Raw genomic sequence first — 21,236 nt, 5'->3', positions numbered from 1 at the left:
AATCAGGTGATGGTGCAGATCATTCAGCCCTGTGCTTTCAGTGAGGAAAAGAAGAGGACTTTTCTCCATTTCTGTGTTTGAGCCCTAATTCTCATCCCCTGCTTGGGTTTTTCCTTACTGCAGGCCTATCCTGCATTTTTATTTTCTTTGCATTACTGTCCTCTTTTCATGCCCTTTTACTCTACCATGCTCTTATCCTCAGCTGCTTTATTTCTTTGCCACTCCCAACCTCCACACGACTGTACCTTATGTGATTCCAGCCCAGGTCTGGCAGGTAAGGCAACTTCTTCACCTGGATAATGCTATCATAGAGGCTGGGCTGCAGACTCTGGGCCACCATGTTGGCAAGAATGACAGCCACCATCATGGGGAGGATGTGAGAGATCTGCCCTGTCAGCTCGAAGCAGATCACAGCAGTGGAGACAGTGTGGCTCACTGCTCCTGTCAAAGCTGCTGCACCTTTCCCAGGTCGGGTGCAAAAGGAACAGGAAGAGAAGAAGACTTCCATATAGAAACAGCATGTCATGTCAACCAGGAAAGTCGTGGGGATGGGAGCAGGTGAAGAAAGACATTGAGACTCACCAATGACAGCATAGCCTCCAGGTAAGATCTGATAAAGGATTCCATCAAAGAGGATCCCATTGGGGAAAAGTGAGGCCATGATTTCCCCCACGAGGCGCCCAAATGCAGCACCTGCAAAACCGCACCGACGGTTAGGGGCTGGCACCCAGGCTGTACCATCAGCACTTCCTGACAGGAACAACATCAACACTGAAAGGACACTAAGGAGTAAAGAGGAGTTCTCAGTCACAAAGCAGAGGAGCTGGGCCCTGAGAGGAGGAAGAGGTGCTCAGGGAGGTGAGGAGAGCTGAGCCCTCAGTCCCCGCCAAGGCACGGTGGGCACAGCGGTGTTTGTGATGGAGGGTACTGCAGAGGCCCTTTGCACTCCTGCTGTGGATGGCCAAGCACTAAAATCACAGCTGGGGAGGGACTTTTGAAGGCCACCCTCTGCCCCCTGCCCACATAGGGCTAATTTCAGCATGAGATCAAGTTACACAGAGCCTTGCCCAGACACATTTCAGAAGTGCACAAGGCTGGGGGTTCTCCTGGGCACCTTAACCAAGGAAAGAATTTTTTCTTGTTACCCATCAGAATTTCCCAGGTTGCAGCTTGTGCCTTTACCTCCCATTTACTATGTGTCTCTAAGAGGAGTCTTTGTATCCTTTCTATCCCCTGCTCCTTGGGTGGTGAAGGTCACAGTTAGATCCCCTCCAAGCCTTCTCTTCTGCAGGCTGAACAAGCCCAACTTCTTCAGGCACTCCTTATCTATTTTGTGCTCCAGCTCCCCAACAGTCTCAGTGTCCTCCACTGGCCTCATTGCACTTTGTCAGAGTCTCTTGTATTGATGGACATGAGATGGCAAAATGTTTCAGAACTGTGTCCAAAGTGCTGAAGGAAGGGAAGTTCTTCACCTTGCTGCCTGGGCTTCCCTTAGTACAACCTTGCTGTGGCTGGCCTTCATCATGGCAGGGTCCTACTACTGTCTCATGCTCAGTTGCTGCCTGCCTCAGCATTTCATTTAAGAGCTGTGGGTACTTAATGCTGAACTCATGAGCCTGCATACTTCAGTCTAACACAGCCTCTCTTAACGTTAGCCTCATATTCTTTTAAGTTGTGTTGCAGTTAAAGCCATTTAAACCCCACTGCACTCCCACACTGCCACAGTTCAGTCAGAAGCACTGAGTACGTGGGGGGGTTACACTGCAGGTACTGGCTCTGACATGATCTCCTCTAGCTGGCTTTCAGAGGTGAAAGGAGCAAATATTCCTAGTTGTAGGACAAAGGTCTCTCTGTAGATGATGTAGAGATATTAGGTGGCCATGGCTCAGGTGCCTTCCCACAGTGTGGCTTTTCTTCTGTAAAAGGAAAGGGATTTCCTCCTCAGCACTTGGATTTGGGGGGTGGGCAAATGACAAAAGCAGAGACTCAGAGGCTGGTACATGGACCATGAACCCAGCTCGTCAGAGACAGCAAGAGATGACTCCTCACCCAGAAGAAACCTCCTGGACATGCACAATGTCTCTCTTAGCCTGTCGACCTGTCAGACCCATAGGCTGCAACACTGAATTGGAACTCACCAATAACAAAAACAGGCATGAAGCCTCCGCAAGGGATTGGCATCGTGGTAGCAATGACAGACATGCAGAACTAGAACAGAGGCAGAGGGTATGGTTGTTACTGAGCAGCAACAGAATTTCATGCAGTTCCAACTCTACAGCCCAGCCTGTCAATCTATGAGGAGATGTTTGGAGGGATCTGGCAGTTCAGTCAGAAAGTGAAGGGTAAAGTGACTGTGGGGTGTGAAGGGGAGCTGGAAGAGCTCTGGCAACACACAAACACTGACACAGAGGGTCTCTGGGTCTCAGGAAAGATGAATAACCAAGGAGATGGATGAAAATGAGAACTCCTTGGCCTTGGACCTTAGGAGTTGAGATTTCTTACTGCTCTAAACAGCTGAAACAACAAGGCTGTCAAAATTTCACAGACTTGGAAAGGTTTCAGTGCTAAGTGAACTCTGGAGGTCTCTCCCCCAACTCCCTGCTCCCAGAAAGGCTAATTCTCCAAGCTAAAGAGACCCACTTCCACTGACCAGAATAATTAATCTGCTGTTGCTTTCAGAGTAGTGAGTAAAACTGTTTCCAGCTGCATTTCTCCAGCAACCTTTGGTACTACTAACAAATCCTTGAGCCTCAAACAGCTGTAGACTGTGCTTGCATCTGCTTAATGTCTCCTATCTGTAGCCAGGAATATCATGTAGCAGGCTTTATTTAGGGCAAATATAAATTATCTGAGAGCTTATAACTGAATCATTTACTTATTCTAGAGCCTGAAAATCTTTCCTGATGTAGCCTTCCTTACCACCTACTACACAGCGGGTACCAAAGGTCATTCAGCAGCATGCATAAGGAAGATGACTTAGAGAGCAGTGAAAGAGGTCACTGTATTAAGGCTAGGAAACTACTCCCTAATAAATTTGGTCATCTCACAGAACTATGTATGAACCCACTGCAGCTGCAGGGTTTCATTCAGTACCCAGCAGCTCTTCATGGGCAGTTCACAGTTAGTTTTAGAACGGATCAAGAGCATTCACTCTGGGTAGAGAAGGGTTATGGTGAGATGGTTTCCTACCTTCACAAGGAAGAAGAGCAGGATGACGACAAAGACACTGACTTTAGGATGGATCCAGGCAGCAGATTTCCCCAGGATCTGAGTGTCCCCTGTGTATCTTGCCCAGGTATAGTTATCAAAGAGAGTGCTGATGGCTTCCCGTGGCATCAACTAAATGGCAAAAAACCAGGCCTGAGCCATGAGCTGAGATGGGGTCAATTCCATGTGAATGGTTATCATCATTCACAGAGAGTTCAGCTGCCAGCAAGGCCATGTTCCCCATCAGAATTCATGTAAAGGGGGGATGGAAGGAGAGGGGGAGGTACACAATGCACAAACTGGAACACAGGGTGTGGGGGATCTGTGTGTATATCTGTATCAGTGATGTGTTGGCCTCTGCTCCAGGAAAGCAGAGATTTTTGCTTCAGTACTTCATGACTGTGTAACTTCATTTACAATTTTACTCTTTAGGAAGAGAGATGGGACTTTACCTGAACTACTCAAAGGAAAACTACTTTTACACACAGGGTAACACACCTTCCTTATTACTTGCTTAGCAGAGCAACCCCTTTTCAAGTCTCATATGAAGCAGATGGTCTCATGAGTCACAGACTACAGCCTGCCCTCAATCCAAAATCCTCCCATACCTTTCTTCCACTTTCCATCACATAAGGTTACTGGGGCACAGGATAAGGCACAGCTGTTCCACAGAACTGCAAATACACATCCAGCTCTCACCTCTCCTGCCATAAACTGCCCAAATCCAGGAGGAAAAGTCGTACTTGCAATAAGGAAGGTTATAACCCCAGGGTAAACGAGGCGGCTGAAAAGAGAAGAAAGTCCATTAAAGCATGACCTCACATTCTCCTCTTACAAACCTGCCACTTCAGCACCATCAATGCTATTGCTGTGAGAGAGCTCCTCCACTTGTCCCGGTTATGCTGGTCTTGCTTCTTCATCCCCCATGCAATGGATCCTAGCCCGGTGGATTGAAATGCAGGGGGTTCATATCTGTCTGCATGCATCCCCCCACTGCCTTCACCCTTAGGAGGAAAACTGCTTTTCCATCAGCACAGTTTTGGGGAAGCTGTCTTTGGTGGCCAGTAGGCCTAGCACAGCTAGGGCAGTGGGGGACAGCTGGGCAGCAGGCTGAAGCCATCTGAATTTTCTTGCTGCTGTGTTTTTGGATTCACTGTGGCACTTCATGGGCACTTAAGACAATACGAGTCCAAGCTGCCTCCATGTGCTGGACTAATCCTGCCAGGTCTCCACAGACAATTTACTGTGTTCTCTACAGGAGTTTCTGGCTGAGGTGCTGTGGTATTTAGGAAGACAAAATACAACCTTTAATTTTTTTTCAGTTTAAGGACCTACAAAATCCTGAGAAATTAGTCACAGGTTTAAAGCAAATCCACACTTTTCAGGCTTTATTCCACTGCTCTATTGATTTTGTTTCATGGCTGTGCTGGTGGCATGTGGGTAATGCTGCATATCGAAGAATGACATCTTTTTTCTTCCACACAGTAAATTAAGTCAGTCTAAACTTCTTTTTAGCTAGTAGTTTCCTTCTGCTCAGATTTGCAGCTTGCTAAGGAATATAGGACCTCCACACCTCTCAAAAATCTCAGAGCTTCAAACTTCTGTAAAGAGACTGAAGATTTAACAGTTTGCCACCTTTTATCCTTCAGGCTATAGTTTTGGAAGTTACAACTTTATAAGGTGGTGGTGGTGGTAAGTATTTTCAAGTGCCCTGTATCATAGTATCAGTCAGGGTTGGAAGGGACCACAAGGATCATCTAGTTCCAACCCCCCTGCCATGGGCAGGGACACCCCACACTAGATCAGGCTGGCCAGAGCCTCATCCAGCCTGGGCTTAAACACCTCCAGGGATGGGGCCTCAACCACCTCCCTGGACAACCCATTCCAGGGCTTCACCACTCTCACAATGAAGAACTTCCTCCTCACATCCAGGAGGAGGAATTGCTAAGATCTTTAATATTTTGCATTTCTCTTCCAAGCTGCAGTTCTCACTAACTGATTTCAGCTTTTTGGTTTGCAGGTCTGCAGTAACTGCAGCACATTCATTGGGTTTAGCCTGCATTTTGCCTGACCTTTAAAAAAAGTAGACTTTAAAGACATAATTCTAAGACCTAAATTCATAGAATTCATAGATTCATGGAATGGTTTAGGTTGGAAGGGACCTTAAAGTCCAGTTCCAACCCCACTGCCATGGGCAGGGATATCTTCCACTAGACCAGGTTGCTTGAAGCCTCATCTAACCTGGCTTTGAACACCTCCAGGGAGGGGGCAGCCACAACCTCCCTGGGCAACCTGTTCCAGTGTCTCACCACCCTCACTAAAGAATTTCTTCCTGATCTTGAGTCTCAATCTGCCCTCCTCAAGCTTCAATCCATTCCCTCTCATCCCTCTCATCCTATCCTATTCCTCTCCCCCAGAGCCTTCTCTTCTCCAGGCTGAACAGCCCCAGCTTTCTCAGCCTGTCCCCATAGGGGAGCTTCTCCAGCCCTCTGATCGTCTTCATGGCCTTGTCTAGACCCACTCCAGGAGCTCCAGGTCCCTCTTATGCTGGGGGCAGCTTCAGTTGTATTTGATACAATCTGACTGACGCTGAATTAATTTTTTATCCATTCTAAAATAGTAAACAGAAGCAGAATGCTCTCAAGAAGCATGATCACAGATTTTCCAACCTAAAATATCTGCTTGCCTGTCGAGTTTCTCTTTTCCTCTTCCTGCATATTACATAGCCTCCCTTTGAAATCAAGAAGCTATGTGAAACTATCGAGGTAGCCCCAGACTGGAGACAATCCAGGGCAGAACAAACTCTCTTGATATTTACGGATACGCTTCTGCTATTTGTACTGTCCTAACGCTTGAAATTCTTCTATTGGCTTCCAGGAAGCATTTGTTACTATCTAGTACAGGCAGGGTATACAGATCTGGTCCCTCAAGAAGGTCCCTTCAAAGGCACTCACTGTTTGGTGAGGAACTGGCTCAGCGCTGCGTGGCGGCGGATGCAGAGGACCACCTGGCGATTGAAATAAACAAAAAACGCTCCAAGGAATCCAGAGCAAATCCTGAAGTGGAGATAAGGAAATAACATCATGCCCAGCAACAGACAATATACAAACCACCAGCCAAGACATTCCGTTCAAGTGGGGTTTGTTTTCAGCTGTTTACGAAGCCTTTCAAATGTCTCCTGGAGGGTTACTCCTACAGCAACTCACCTGCGGACACTGACTCCCTGATAAAGGGAAGAGGTTATTTTGCAGCTCTTTGTCATAAGCACTGAAGCCATTTTACCAGCTACATTTCCTTTTACTCAGAGGGAGAAATCTCATCTACAGAAATCTATAAAATAATCTATTAAAAGGGACTGACAGATCTCAGTGGGGGCTGACAAAGAGCAACTCAGCAAAGACTGGTATTGTCAGAAGTTAGAGATCAGGCTGGATCAAGAAACAGTAAAAATGAAGTGAGCTTAATTCTGATTCAGCACAATAATGCACCTCTGTGAAATACATATCCTATAATAGCAACTCTTGGCAAGAGTGTGGCCAGCAGGGCAAGGGAGGGGATTCTGCCCTTTTACTCTGCTCTGCTGAGACCCCACCTCAAATACTGCATCCAGTTCTGGTGTCTCCAGCATAAGGAGGACACAGAGCTGTTGGAGTGAGTCCAGAGGAGAGCCACCAAGGTGATCTAAGGGCTGGAGCTCCCGTGCTATAAGGATGGTCTGAGGGATCTGGGGTTGTTCAGCTTGGAGAAGAGGAGACTCTGGGGGTACCTTATAGCTGCCTTCCAATATCTGAAGGCATTCTACAGGAAGGCTGGAGCCATTCTAGGATTCTATGATTGTCACTAAAGCAAAGTGTGTCATTTCTGTCACCCTGTTCACTAAGGTTTGTGTTCCTCATATGGGAATGTCCTCAAGTTGCAGCAGGGGAGGTTTAGGTTGGCTATTAGAAGAAACGTCTTGACTGAAAGGGTTGTCAAACACTGGCACAGGCTTCCCAGGGAGGTGGCTGAATCCCCATGCCTGGAAGTGTTTAGAAGAGGCAGAAATGTGGTGCTGAGGGACATGCTTTAGCCTCAGCTTTAGCAGAGTTAGAGAATGGTTGGACTCAGTGATCTTAAAGGGCTTTTCTAACCAAAATGCTTCTGCCATTCTATGAAAGGCAATAGCAAACAGCTGCCTAATAGCCACATTTCCTTCCCTGTCTGGTGTGCTACATGGACACCACTTCTGAAGATGGGATCCCAACAAGCAGAGGCCTTATTTGTGCCAGTCAAGATGTCTACAAGAAACTGTATGTAACTGTTTTGCAAAAGAATTCCTAACAGAGCTCACATGATAACTCTTGCAGAGCAAAGAGCCAGGTTCCTGGCCACTTACCCTATTACAGCAAAGGCTGGCAGCTCCTGCAGGTCAAAGGGGAAATCCATGCGGAAGTTCGTTCTGAAGAGGGCTGTGATGGTATCTGTGAGTGAAGAAGGAGGTACAGGACTAAAGGGGACATTGAAGTAAGACATTAAATGCCATAAAACCTAGGGGTAGGCACAGAGGAACTAGTTTATACATTCTCCTGTGTTGTTTCACAACCTTCTGTACAATATCACAGACTGGCTCTGGTTTAGCAGTGACTGTTTCGGAGCACTTGAACCCCAAGCAATCTAGACGGTACAGGACTGTTTTCAGAGGCTGTGCATGTCCCCTTAGTTGCAATCCCAGATTGGAGGGGGTTCTTCTACCATCCATTCTCTTCCTGCTGCACTGACTCTGAAAACTCTCTTTGCCAAGGCAGTCAGTCCTTACCTATCTGGAGAAGCTGTGCCACCCACAGTTTTGATTGCCTTCTAGAAACAAAACTCATCACCTCTGAAGTTATCTCTGCAAATTTTTTTTTTGACTGACACCACAGGAATGAAAGTCATAGAAATCAGAGGTGGAAAAAATCAGCTAAACCCCAGGTTCTCCACCCCTCTGATCATCCTTTTGGCCTCCTCTGGACCCACTGCATAAGCTCTATGTCCCTCTTATGCTGGGGGCACCAGAAGAGGACATGATGATGGAAAATCATAAATGAATACAGCAACTTTTGTACAAAGGCAGCTGGGAATGGCTCTTAGCTTACCTGCATCTTTGTTCCAAACAGCAAGGACTCGGAAAATGAAAGCACTAAAGGTAGCTGCAAAGAAACCTCTCCAGTAATTGCGGACAGCAAAGTAAGTGGATGTGACCTCAATGCTGAAAAGGACCCCTAGAAAGGGTTGGGAAGGAAGCAAAGTTACAATCAGAAGTGCAATGTTAGATGCATGAGAAAGGCTTCTGAATAGTTTTCAAGAGCAGTGGTCTCCACACTTTGACTGTACACCTCTGCCCAGACAAGAGTTTCGAGCACACACCCCAGGGTCTCTGTATTTATTTCAAAACCAGGTACATAGAATGCTGCACTTATGGATTATGTACAATATGAAACATACACAAACCCCAGCAATAAGAAAAAAAGGATGAGATTAAGATGAAAAAAAAAAAAGTTTTATTAATGGAACAGGATTTATTATTTTTTGAGTGCTCAGTGTGCCCAGGTGGCCAAGAGGGCCAATGGCATCCTGGCCTGTATTAGGAATAGTGTGGCCATCAGGAGCAGGGAGGTCATTGTGCCCCTGGACTCTGCATTGGTTAGGCCTTGAGTACTGTGTCCAGTTCTGGGCCCCCCAGTTTAAGAAGGACATTGAGACACTTGAACGTGTCCAGAGAAGGGCAATGAGGCTGGGGAGAGGCCTTGAGCACAGCCCTGTGAGGAGAGGCTGAGGGAGCTGGGGTTGTTTAGCCTGGATCAGGGGTGACCTCATTGCCCTCTACAACTACCTGAAAGGTGGTTGTAGACAGGAAGGGGTTGGTCTCTTCTCCCAGGCAACCAGCACCAGAACAAGGGGACACAGTCTCAAGCTGTGCCAGGGGAGGTTTAGACTGGATGTTAGGAAGAAATTTGTCATAGAGAGAGTGATTTGCCATTGGAATGGGCTGCCCAGGGAGGTGATGGAGTTGCCACCACTGGAGGTGTTTAGGAGGCTTGATAGGGTGCTTGGTTGCATGGTTTAGTTGATTAGGTGGTGTTGGATGATAGGCTGGACACGATGATCTCGAAGGTCTCTTTCAACCTGGTCTATTCTATTCTATTCTATTCACAAAATAGTGTAAAGATTCTACCCGCTCAAGGTCTTGTTTTCATGAAATCAGCCACATGGATGACATCCTCTAGCACTCTGTGCACGGCTGGCTCCTATTTCTCTGCTGTGGTAGCTTGCCTGCTGCCTTCCAATACCTGAAGAGATCCTACAGGAAGGTGGCAGAGGGACTTTTCATGAGGGTGTCTAGAGACAGGACAAGGGGGAATGGTTTGAAGCTGAGGGAGAGCAGGCATAGACTGGATCTTAGGGAGAAGTTCTTCAGTATGAGGGTGGTGAGATTCTGGAGTAGGCTGCCCAGAGAGGTTGTGAATGCCTCCTCCCTGGGTTTTTTTTTAAGACTAGGCTGGATGAGGCCTTGAGCAGTCAAGTCTAGTTGAAAGGTGTCCCTGCCCATGGTGAGGAAGTTGGAGTAGATGATCTCTGAGGTCCCCTTCAATCTGAGGTCCCTTTCAACCTGTAAATCCATAGTTAAAACAGCCTTTGAGAATTCTGATTGTTTTTTTGGCCAGTTTGGTCTTCTGTACCTCAACCTGTGTCTGCCTAGGAGCCTGTTCTAGGAGTAGAAGGGTCAGCTCTGCCATTTTCCTGTCGTTCTTCTGTTAGTGTTATCTTCAACCAAAAGCCTCTTCACAGGAATCTTTTGAAGACACTTGTCCCTTTTGTGAGGGTTAGTTAATACTAATGTAATCCCCAAATCCACTGGATCTGGCACACTGCAATATGCTGAAAGCAAGCAAATGGGTGAAGGCACCACTGCCAGGCCTCCGCGCTGGGAACAACTCCATACAGAGGACTCCTTGTGCCCGGTATGTGACAGAGGGCCATCTGACACATGGCCCAGGGGAGGGCACCACTGCCACTACAGGTCCTGAATATTAGTGAAGTTCATTTATAGATTAAAAAAAAAATAAAAAATTCCTGTATTTCCTTCTGACATTCCCCAGCCTGTGCACTCCCTGGAGTATGCACACTGCCATCTGAAGCCCACTGTTCTAGAGGGCCTCCTCCCCTTGCCTCCCCAAGGCTGCCAGTGCAGAAAAAAGACTGTCAGGAAGCTGCTTTGTTCAGAGCAGGTGACAGCCCAAAAAAGGAAAGGGGGAGAGGAGGACTAGGCAGGAGAGGATTTAGGTACCTGAGACAAAGGAAACAGAACAGCCACTTGCCTCCAAGTGGTGTCCCAAAGCAGCAGCCGACCCCCACAGCGCAGCCCACAGTCAGGACATCGGTGTAATAGTATGGCTGCTACTGGTGAGAGAGACAAAGAGAGACAGACAGAACAGAAAGGCAAGAAAGCAGAGAGTGACTAACAGGATTGGCAGATAGGGCCACATGCTGTCACCCAGCTCTGACACCAGTCTCACAGTTACAGCTACACTTATCTTACTTCTCCCTTCTGGATGGCTTCAAATTATTCAAAAGACAAGACCTGGTGCATGTTAGGCACACACCTGGAACCACATCTTCAAGACACATGGAGAAGGCAGCATCTCCTTTCAGTGAAATGTGCAGATCACTGCAGAAGAGGTGCCTTGGGGAGAGTGCATAAGTATGCTTTACTCCTCTATTACTTACACAGGGAATCTGAGGATGCATGTGCCAAAGAGTGCCTCAGAAAAGCCATCCTGTGAGTCTGTGTGCATGAAGCACATGCACATTCAGGACCAAGAATGGAAAGATGCTGAAGATGTCTCTTCAGGTAGATGAGTGAGTAACTGATCACCTGGTAAAGCACTATGCTGTCCTGGTGAAAACAGTCATGGCAATAAAGGCAAATGGAAGATATAAAACGTAGATTCTGTTTTGGAAGGCACAGAGATCTTGAAAGGGAGAACCTGCTCTTCCACTCCTTCTCCAATACTTGTCACTGATATGCCTGAGAATGGCAAAAAGTGAGCAGGTAAATTTTGTTTTGTCTGAAGCCTCATTGGGTCCCAAAGCAGCCTGTTAGATGTCCCACAAGTGTTCTGGGAAAGAGTGGTCCTGCATCATGGTGGGAATGTGAGTAGCCAGGCTGAATTCTAAGGCCATGGATGACCATGAATTCTTGTTTACTTGAGCAGGTGCTAGAGCCTCAACTAAAAGTTGTCTCAAGCCTGTCTTTGCACTACACAACAGAACAGGGCCATGGACTGACCCAGAACAATGTGTTCTTACCCATATCTTTGTCCTAGGTAACTTCTGGGCCCTGTTAGTGCCCCTGTGTCCTTAGCACATAATCATGTGTAGAAATGGGATGAGGTTCAGTGTGAGTGTCTGGAGTGGTGGGAAGGTTGTGTCATGTCCCACCAGCATGGTGATTAGCAGCTGGAGACTGGGGGAACATGCACATGGCCTGGAGCATAACAGGAGGTAATTAGAGCTGTTCAGAGGCAAAGAGTCTGACAGAAGGGTGTTGAAGAACAGTGTGAGACAGAGACCTATTACAGCCACTGAGAACTGCTTGTTCCACAGGGCATCTCCTGGGACCCAGCACCGTGTCAGAGTGTTGGTGCTGTAGCCAGACAAACCAGACTCAACCAAACCAAACCAAGAGTACTAGAGTGCACCTGGAAAAAGTAGGTTGAGCACCTCTGCTTATCAAGGGCTAAACTGGCTTTTCAAATCCATTTCAAGGGCTCCTTTTTAACAGACAGCAATAACTCTGCATTCCCTGCCACCAGTGACATGCAAAAAGAACAAACTCATGCTGCTAAAGGCATCTGTGAAGAACTCTTCTGAGAGCAAGGAATCTCACAGCAAGAGTTGTACATGAATTGTCACACAGAGGAAGACACTTGCCTCCAAGAGGAGCTCTGAAGCAACATCCAGCTCCAGCTGCACAAGCCGCCACCTGAAGTCGAGCTGCCTATGCACCTTCTGGAACAGAGTGCAGCCAGCAGGGCATGCTGGGGTTAGAGGGAGCAAAGCCAGGGGTTAGCATCTAGGGCACTGAAACAAAGCAAGTCAGCAGCAGATCCAGCCACTGCTGTTAGAAACAGCAGGTTCCACACATTTCAGTGCTGCCTCTAGTCCTGCCAGCTGATCTTCAGCAGTGACACCAGGTCCTTCTGCACAGACAGGATCTACTCAAGAGGAACACCACCTTCCATGGTTGTATTACAATCAGTTCTGCCAGCAGCCTGCACCTGAAGCAGCTCCTAGACTGAGCTTTATGTGCAGCTAACAGACTTTTGTACGGTGATCAGCCTGCACGGGCTGTTCTGCAACAGCCAAGGCCCAGACATAGTGTGTCTATAATTAGCAGTGCTGTGTAATTTTGGCTTACAGACAAATTAATCTTTGTCTGCAGCTACTTTTCTAAACAGATGATGATCACAGCTCAAAGATATCAGACTGATACCATGTCACACATCTTCCCACCCAGTCTCTGTGTAGCAGGTAGGTAACACTGATGGGCCTGCACGGTTATTTGGATGGGTATCTGGCCTTCCACCATTCTCTTTGGCTTGTGTTTTACTGCTCTGTGGCAGAGCAGTGAACTCAATCCATGTGTGTCCTCTGTGCTTTGTGGCCCACCAGCACCATCCTGCATGTCTCAGGAGTGCAGCCTGTGGAAGAGCCACATGCAGGTGTACATATGCCTTACCTCATAGACACCACAGAAGATTGACATGAACTTGCTGAGCACTGCAGCACAGATGCTGGCAATATGCACAAAAGGACCCTGCAAGAGAGGAAGAGGAGGAAATTAGAGAGACCTACCCTCTGGTTACTCACATCCATTGAGTCACTCCAGATCTCATCATTTCTCTTTGGCCACCTCAGCCACTCCTTCAATCTTCTTTATTTCTCCCTCTCAAAGACTATCTGACTTTACTTTTCTCTATCAAGCCTTTCAAAGGAAGAAAAATGACCACTGGAAGATGAGTGTTGCTGGAAAGAGAAGAGCTTTGAGAAGAGGAACGGTGGCAAAAGAAAGAAAACATTTATAGACTCTTTGTCCAGAGACAGCTCTTCCCTCTCCCCAGACACAGCTGCACATGAGAACAGCAATATTCACCTCTTTCCCCACAGGCATGCCACTTCCAAGCCCAGCTGTGAGGGCCACAACTTTGGCCACAAAAGCCTTGAGAGTGAGATACTCCTTGAGGACGACTCCCCTCATAATGGTCTTGAGCTCTGGAATCCCAGATCCTGAAAACAACAGCAGAGCAAGAGATGAGCAAAAGGCTTCGGCAAAGAGGGTAAAGAAGATGAGACAAGACAAGAGCAGATCTTGGCATGCCCTCAGCCCTCACCAATGGCCTGGGGAGAGATGAGGTGGCAGAAGAGGGCCGCAAACAGAATAAGAGCAAGTGGGTAGGAGACCCACACCAGGTACTGCAGGGGAACACTCGGCTGCACCTTTGTGTACATCCACTTGTAGGCTGTGGACAGACAAACAAAGAAGTTGTCAGTAACCAACAGCTGCCACAAACACACCAAAGTTGTCACACCCTTGCTAAACCTGCCCATCCCAAATCTCCCTGAGATTCTAGTTTTCCAAGACAAGCCTTATTAATTTTGAGCACAGGCTCCCAAATAGGGCAGGGGTTCTGCAGGATAGATAGAGATGGCTCTCTCTCTTCTTAGACACCAGTAATACCTGTGCCCAAATGTAGCAGACAGAGGTGTGTTGCAAGCGAGCTGCAAGGATCAATCACCCTACAGGGTCTATTCCTTTGGCAGACTGAGGGCCCGAGCTGGGTGCTGAATGACGATAAAATGGTCCCCCAATAGCTAGTGCCCTCTTCTCCAACTCACTCACATGAAAAATCATTCCTTCAGAAAAATTGGCTTAAAAGCTCTGATGAAGGTTAGCCTTTTAGAACAGCAGCATGAAGAGAGCTGTGGCAGCTGTCAAAACAGCAGTGGTACCATTGCTCAGCCAGGTGCAACAACATGAGCTGCCAAGAATCCAATCTGAGCTTCAGTTCCTGTGCAAGTCATCTCCTTTGCCTGAGCTGGCTCCCCACACAGCTGGAGATTGAGACTTGGTGGAGGGAAAAAAAACCAAAACTAAAGGACTCAGCTGCAGAAACTTTAAGGGACAGAGGCTCTCTGTTAGGGTAAGCCAGATGCCAGGTAGATGGGGAAGCTCTAAAGGGAGGAACACTGGGATGAAGGAATATTTGGATCTTTGAGGATATCTTCTAACATCAGCAGCCAAGATAACTGAGAGGAAAGGGCTGGGGAGTGTGTGTGCAGGTCAGGACTGGGACACTGAGGGTCAGGATAAAGGAACAGTGCAGTTAACAGGATGTGGGAAATGTTATGTGAGTGGGCACCAAAATGGGGCAAGAGGATCTTGGAATTCTTACCGTTGGAAAAGGGGAGAGGCACCAGAGGACAAATGCAGGGGAGGAATACAAGATACTGAGTAGGAGATCTTTGTGAAAAGAGCCAAAGGAGAGAGCACCCTGTGGCCATGTACGGCAGGGCATTGGCTAAATGAAAACTGGAAACAATCAAGAGGTAAAAACAGAAACAGTGTCAGGAGGGCATCTAAGAGCCCCTTTTCCTCTCCATATCCCATGTGCTCACAGTTCCTGGGGAGGATGGGAACCAGTATAATAGGAAGGAACACAGTCCCACTTGCCAGTTCCCCTCCATATTCATGGGAGCAGGAGAGAACAGGAGTCACAATCAGGGTTTGTCTTTGATTCATCGTGCACACATCCTTTGTTTCTGCCTGCTTCCACGCTTTTCCCTGCCATCCCTTTAAAGAACCTCTCCCTAGGTAAGCTTTTCTCTAACACATTTCAAGTACTTCAGAATTCCCAGGCAGTGAAGGGTGAGGATGGGACACAGATGTTCAAGGAGGAGCAGCACAGGTCACCGGCCTTTCGAAAATATTCACACCACGTACAGTGCTCTTCTGCAACACCTGCGTCAGACCCACCCTGTAGGCTCTTCGCACTGGCATAATCCATTCCCCAGCTCACCAACGCCATGACCAGACCCAACAGAACCAAGAAGATCCAATCCTCTCCCAGCTTCTTGGTAATGTACTTCTGGATGCGCCGGGCACAGTCTGTGGAAGGAAGGAAAACTGAGATAAGCCTCTCCTCTCCTGTGCTGAGACCTGACTACACTACGAATTTACTTGGAAACATCACTGGGCTCGTGGTGAAGGACTGGCACCCATCCCCCTCCTACACAGCTCTGCAAAATCAGTTTGAAAAAGCCAACACCACCACAAAAATGGGTTTGGGAAGGGCAGAATTGAACATCTTGTGCACCACCAGCAAAAAATCTGATGCAGGAAAGTCCTTTTCCTCCTGCTATAGAGATCTGTTGTGGAAAAAGTTATTACCTTGGGAGTGGCCTTTTTCCAAACAGATTTTTTTCACTCTGATGAAAGCTTGCATGAAAAGGGCTTTTTCATCCACTGTGATTCCTTTTCCTTCCTTCCTTGCTTCTCCCCAGTCACAATTTTCTTGCCTTTATTCCTTGCTTAAATGCCATCTTTCTGGCTGGCTTACCCAATGTCTGTTTGTGAGGTAGTGGAAGATTGACCCTACCTTGGCATTTGGAATAGTGCTCCTCTTTGATCTCCGCTTGACTCTCACGTTTCTGGGGTCTTTCATTGCTCTTCTGGGCCTGCTTCCTGTTCAGCAGTTTTGCTGCTTCCTTGTCATTAAAGTCCGTTATCTGCTCTGTGTATTTGCCATAGAGCTAGAGAAGCAGAAAGCAAGAGAGAGCAGAAGGAAAAGATCAGGCAAATGCTCCTTCACAAACAGCACTAGAGATGAAAAGGCAGATCTGCAAATGGTCCAAGGGGCAGAACCAGAAGTACCCAAGCAGGGAGACAGAGAAAACCTCAGACAGAAGCTTATCTTAGTTTTCTTTTTCCTTTCTGGTTCCTTCCTTCCTAATCTCTCTAAAATATTTTAATCTCCTTGTTCAGGGTACAAAACATGATCACAGAATACTAATTGCTTTCTAACAATCTGAGAAAAAGCTGGCTGGGGTCTGAAGATACTGAGCAGGCTTTCTGGAAGTACAAAAGAAGGTCAGACTAGTTCAGATGAGGCTGCCACCCTCAGCACCGTCTCATAGATTTCAGCAGCACTGTGAAATGTCTCTGAAGGTTGTGAGAGGTATTACAGCACCAAACAGGCTGCAGGAATGTCCTGCATCTGTTCCTTCTGCTGCCAAAGAATGCTTCACAGGGCACACAGCCACCAATGTGCCTGTGGAGGAAAAGCAGCAGCATCAGCTCAGAGGTCTCACCAGGGTACTGAACACCTCCTCCCTTTACTTACCCAAAGCATCGTGCTAAGTCCTTGTGTGTCTCCAATTCCTCTAAATTTCCTAACTACTTCATCTAGTCTTTGCCTTCAGAAACTAATCTGCAAATGCAATTAGTTCCATGCAATTCCCAACCAGACACACGTGCTCAGTGACATTTCAGAGTCGGCAAACCTGGCAGTTGTGCTGTCTTGTCAGCCATGAGATCCTGACTGTGCCCCACATTTGTTCACCAGGTGCCCTGAAGAGCACCTATCCTGCCTCACCCTTTCAGAGCACAGACAGCAAAAATGTGCAGACTACAAGCCTCTTCTCAGTGAAGCTTCTAGCTTCAATGAACCATCTTGGGCTTCACTTGAGATCAGGATATCACCTGAGGCATGGCCTGTGATCTTGGCACTTCACATCTGCAAGGTGATCGTTGCTTCCTACCCAGCAAAACATCTGCCTTGGCTCTATTGCTCACCCCTCTCACTCCCACCATGGAGCTATCCTGCTGTTCCTGAAATCATGGAACAATCTGGTTGGAAAAGATCTTCAAGATCATTGAGTCTAACCATTAGTGGTGCTAAACCATGTCCCTCAGCACCACATCTCTGCCTCCTTTAAACACCTCCAGGGATGGGGATTCAACCATCTTCCTGGGCAGCCTATTCCAGTGTTTGAAAACCCTTTTATGAAGAAGTTTCTTCTACTGTTCAATCTAAACCTCCCCTGGGGTAATTTGAAGCCTTTTACTCTTGCCCTGTCTTCTCTAGGTAGAAGAGACCAACCTTCACCTCATTCCAGCTTCTTTTCAGGGAGTTGTAGAGAGCAAAAAGGTCTCCTCCAGACTAAACAACCCCAGTTCCCTCAGTTGCTCCTCACCAGACCTGTTCTCCAGACCCTTCGCCAGCTTCTTTGGCCTTCTCTGGACCATCAGAGAAGGTATCATTAGTGCTGAGTGCAGGTGCACAATCACTTTCCTGGTCCTGCTGGCCACACTATTCCCAATCCAGACCAGGATGCTGGTGCCCTTCTGGAACGCCTTTTCTACAGTCAGGAGTGACACAGCTTCTAAATCCTACACCAGCTATAGCTGCAGAAAGAGAACAATGCAAATTCCTGCAGTGCATGAGGATAGGCATTTTTGTCAGTGTATATTACATCACCTGCCATCTATCTATGTCTCCTAACTGTCCCAAATCACCTGTATATTACTATTATTAGCCTATCATCATCATCATATCTCTAAACCACTATCTGTTTTTTTGACCATCAGTTATCTATTCAGTTTCAGGCCAAAGACCAAGATTTCACTGTTCTGGGCCTTGTGCAAATACATTTAATCACAAAGTGAGTCTGACACAGCTTCCAACTTCCACCTACACCAGGAGGCAACTGTTACCAAAAGCACAACAGAATCCAAATCCCTCTCTGCCAACCCTTTCTTCAGATGACTGTGGAGAAGGAAATCTTGATGGCTACAAGCATGGGAATGGATGTTTGTGCAAAGAACACGTTGCAACATGAACACTGATCCCTCCCCTGCAAGGGAAGGCTGGCAAAATACACATCTGCACAGCCAGCTTGGTGTGGACAGGAGATGTCTGCACACACACTGTCCTACAGCAGTGTACATGCACATATGTACATAATTGTGTAAGTAAAAGTATTTCTAGGACATCTTTTCCATGTAAACCCACAAATGCAGCTGCCTGGGTTTTAGGCTGCAAGTTGTGTTCAGCAATGCTGCTTGCTCGAGGACCTTACTGCCTGTACACATCTGATGACATGCTTCACTGTGCTGTAAGGATGCTTATCTACATCCATTGACCTGCACCTCTCTGGAGCTGAGAACAGAGGTGCTCCACTGGCAGGTAGAAAGAGCATGGAGGTGGATTGCATTGCCTCACTGTGTCATCTGCACCTGCTTGTGAAAGTGGTTTCAGATGTGTAGGAGCAGCACAGTGGGTGCATGCCTGTGAAGGTTTTGTGCATGGATGTGCTTTTCTGGAGACAGCTTGCACCCAACAGCTCCTTCCTGTCCCCAGCTTGGCTTCCTTCACCCACTGTCAAAGTCAGGGCTGGGCCAGCCACTAAGAAAGTGACAGATTCTCTCTGTGAACCCTTTGCTTTCCCAAAGAGAAGAAAGGGCATAAGGCAGAGAGACTGATGGGTGGGAAAAGAAAACTTAAGTACTTTAATGAAAATAATTAACTAAAAAAAGATACAAATAGATACAAACCCAACACTGAACCCAGCCCCTGATGGCAGTGGCATCACTGTCCCCACTGATGATGTGGCCTGGACTGCACTCTGCAGCAGACAGGAACTGAATTCAGGAGCTGGATTCTGGAACTATATTCAGGGATGCATGGATCAAGATCAAAGGCAGAATGTACAGAGTCCTCCAGTGCTGACCAGGCTTGACCCTGGTGATCCCTCAGCTGTATACTGAATATGATGTGGACAGAAAGGAATCCCTTGTTAGTCACTTTAGGGTTGCCCAAACTGCCCACTCCCTGCCTCAGGTGCAACCTTTTGCTTTGCACCCCAGTGCAGTACACAAGATTTAACAGTGTCCTTGGCCTGCACCCCAAGCCTTGGCAGTGACTCTAAACATCAGAGTTGTCACAGCCAGAAGCAGCCTCTGTCTGTGAAGACGTGCTGTTCACTGCAGAAAGTGGCAGTACTGAGCAGAGACTGACCTGGGAAGTCAAATCACTGAACAGGATTAGTTCCAGACTAGCTCAAACAAGGACACTCAAATCAGCTCTCCAGCCTCAGGCATTGCTCCACCTGCACCCCAAGGGGCAGGTGTGTGCCACTCAGCCACGGTTAGCCAGGGGCTGGGCATGGCTGATGGGGGCTGAACATCTCCTTCCTGCCAGCTGCCCTGACCTTGTGCCCTGCTGCTTCAGCAAAGCTCAGCTCCAGATGGGCACCTGCACTTTTCCATCCCAGCCCATTCAGCTCACCCTGTTAGTGTGGCTGCTGCAGCCAAACCATTGCCTTGCTTTAGTATAATTAAACTGCTCCAGCCAGACTTCTTCCCAGACACTCTCCCATTTGTGCTGCTGCTTCCATATCAGACAGGGACTGTGTTTTGAACTTTAGTGTAGGAGACATTTGCAAATACAGATGTTTTAGTTTCAGAAGAGAAATTCCTGACTATGGCTATGGAACCAGCTGTCTAATCTTTGCAGCATGACACATACAACCTTCACTGGGATATTTATCAATTGGAAGACATTTTCTTGGTGGCAAATGTGGCTTTTTTCCTATCAGTAAATCACAAAAGTCTTCAGATGATGATGAATGCATCCTCTTCCTCATCACCTACTAATTCACCTAAGTATTGATGTAAGGGATTTGTCTTCATGTAAGGAGGAACGTCTCCTCTGTAGGAATTCCACATCCTCATGCTCTCTACCTTATCACTGGGCAGAGTCTTCACTGCTGTAAAGCTCTCTGACATCAGCTTAGTCTGAATAGTGTGGTAGGAAATCAGACACCAGAACTCTGCTGTAAATCCTCCTCCTTGCAGGAGGCCATCCCAAAAGGAGAGGTAGAGGAGATACAGAGAATAAGGCAACAAGAAGCCATAAGTAGAGGACGATTACACCCCAGATATTTCTCTGAACTGCTGCTCGTATGAAGAGCAAGAGACAGGTCAAGTTGAATTCCTTCACTTACAGCTCCCCAAAGAGCTACCAAAACTAACACCACCATGAAGTGCTCTTTAGCTAGAGAAAAGTCAGAACTTTATTTACACAGCATACCTTTCTCTATAGAGCTGTATAGATAGGTACCCACCTACATACACCACTGCCCTCTTTTTTATTCACTCTACTGCTTTACTCAGCACCACTCTGCAGCTGATGGTAGCTGCAGTTTCTCTTTGCTGTTACAAATGCATTCATGGCCTGATTGATTTTCCCCATCCCAGCTTGCCCATTTTAACTCTCTGCATGTCCACAAGAGGTGAAAATGCCCCCCTGACTCAAAAGTACTTCTAGGTGTAAATACAACCATGGAAGTCAGTGCCTGGCCCAGAAGGCAACAAGTGGAGGGGAGAGTTGGTGGCCCAGGAATGGACAGGGATGTGTGCTCCACAGATTCATTCTGGGAGCCCCAAAAGCCTCTGTGACCCCGGGGAGACCTGTGCTGCCCAAATGTCCCAGTTGCCCAGCCCTACCTGTGGGTGGCTGAGGGAGTTCTCCAAGGAGTGCAGGTCGTCCCCTGTGCCCCCAGCCTCCAGGGGTAGCCCATAGCGGGAGCACTTCTCAAAGCAGACCAAGTCGTACTGTGGTGAGCCACCCCACAGGGGCTTCCAGCTGGGCTCCTGTCCTAGGGTCTCTGAGCTCTCTGTGCCTCTGCTCTTGCTCATGCTCAGCTGAAATGAAGCTGCCTCTCTGGGCCTCACCTAGAACCACCTCCTGTTCTGGCCGAGAGCATGGCCTCCACACTTCCTTCTGCTGCCTCCTTCTTTTCTTTCTCTCCTCAGACTACCCTGACCTGTCCTGTTCCTGCACTCACTTTCTCTCTGCTCCTCCTCCTTGTGCCTCACTTACTTTCTTCCCTTCCCACCCAAAGACAGTGATGGCATGGCTTAACTATATTTATAGCAACCTTCCTCT

The 21,236-nt window shown here is 47.6% G+C and overlaps 1 protein-coding gene across 1 annotated transcript in view; it reads right to left on the bottom strand.

Annotated features, from left to right (window-relative positions):
- Positions 1 to 20,986, bottom strand: part of CLCN1 (chloride voltage-gated channel 1) — a 29,782-nt gene extending 8,796 nt beyond the window's left edge. Inside the window, exons 1-15 of the mRNA XM_009899628.2 lie at positions 20,795 to 20,986; positions 15,885 to 16,038; positions 15,263 to 15,394; positions 13,620 to 13,748; positions 13,382 to 13,515; positions 12,968 to 13,045; positions 10,545 to 10,623; positions 8,322 to 8,447; positions 7,583 to 7,667; positions 6,162 to 6,263; positions 3,907 to 3,991; positions 3,190 to 3,339; positions 2,139 to 2,208; positions 583 to 693; positions 246 to 459 (exon numbers count right to left, since the gene is read on the bottom strand). Of these exons, the coding sequence (XP_009897930.2) occupies positions 246 to 459; positions 583 to 693; positions 2,139 to 2,208; positions 3,190 to 3,339; positions 3,907 to 3,991; positions 6,162 to 6,263; positions 7,583 to 7,667; positions 8,322 to 8,447; positions 10,545 to 10,623; positions 12,968 to 13,045; positions 13,382 to 13,515; positions 13,620 to 13,748; positions 15,263 to 15,394; positions 15,885 to 16,038; positions 20,795 to 20,986 (1,841 nt within the window). The remainder of the gene's footprint in view (positions 1 to 245; positions 460 to 582; positions 694 to 2,138; positions 2,209 to 3,189; positions 3,340 to 3,906; positions 3,992 to 6,161; positions 6,264 to 7,582; positions 7,668 to 8,321; positions 8,448 to 10,544; positions 10,624 to 12,967; positions 13,046 to 13,381; positions 13,516 to 13,619; positions 13,749 to 15,262; positions 15,395 to 15,884; positions 16,039 to 20,794) is intronic.
- Positions 20,987 to 21,236: the final 250 nt, after the last annotated feature.

Source organism: Dryobates pubescens, chromosome 15, assembly GCF_014839835.1.
Source record: "Dryobates pubescens isolate bDryPub1 chromosome 15, bDryPub1.pri, whole genome shotgun sequence".
NCBI lineage: Eukaryota > Metazoa > Chordata > Aves > Piciformes > Picidae > Dryobates > Dryobates pubescens.
Note: the sequence above shows the minus strand (reverse complement) of the source record. Positions and strands in the feature narration are given on the sequence as shown.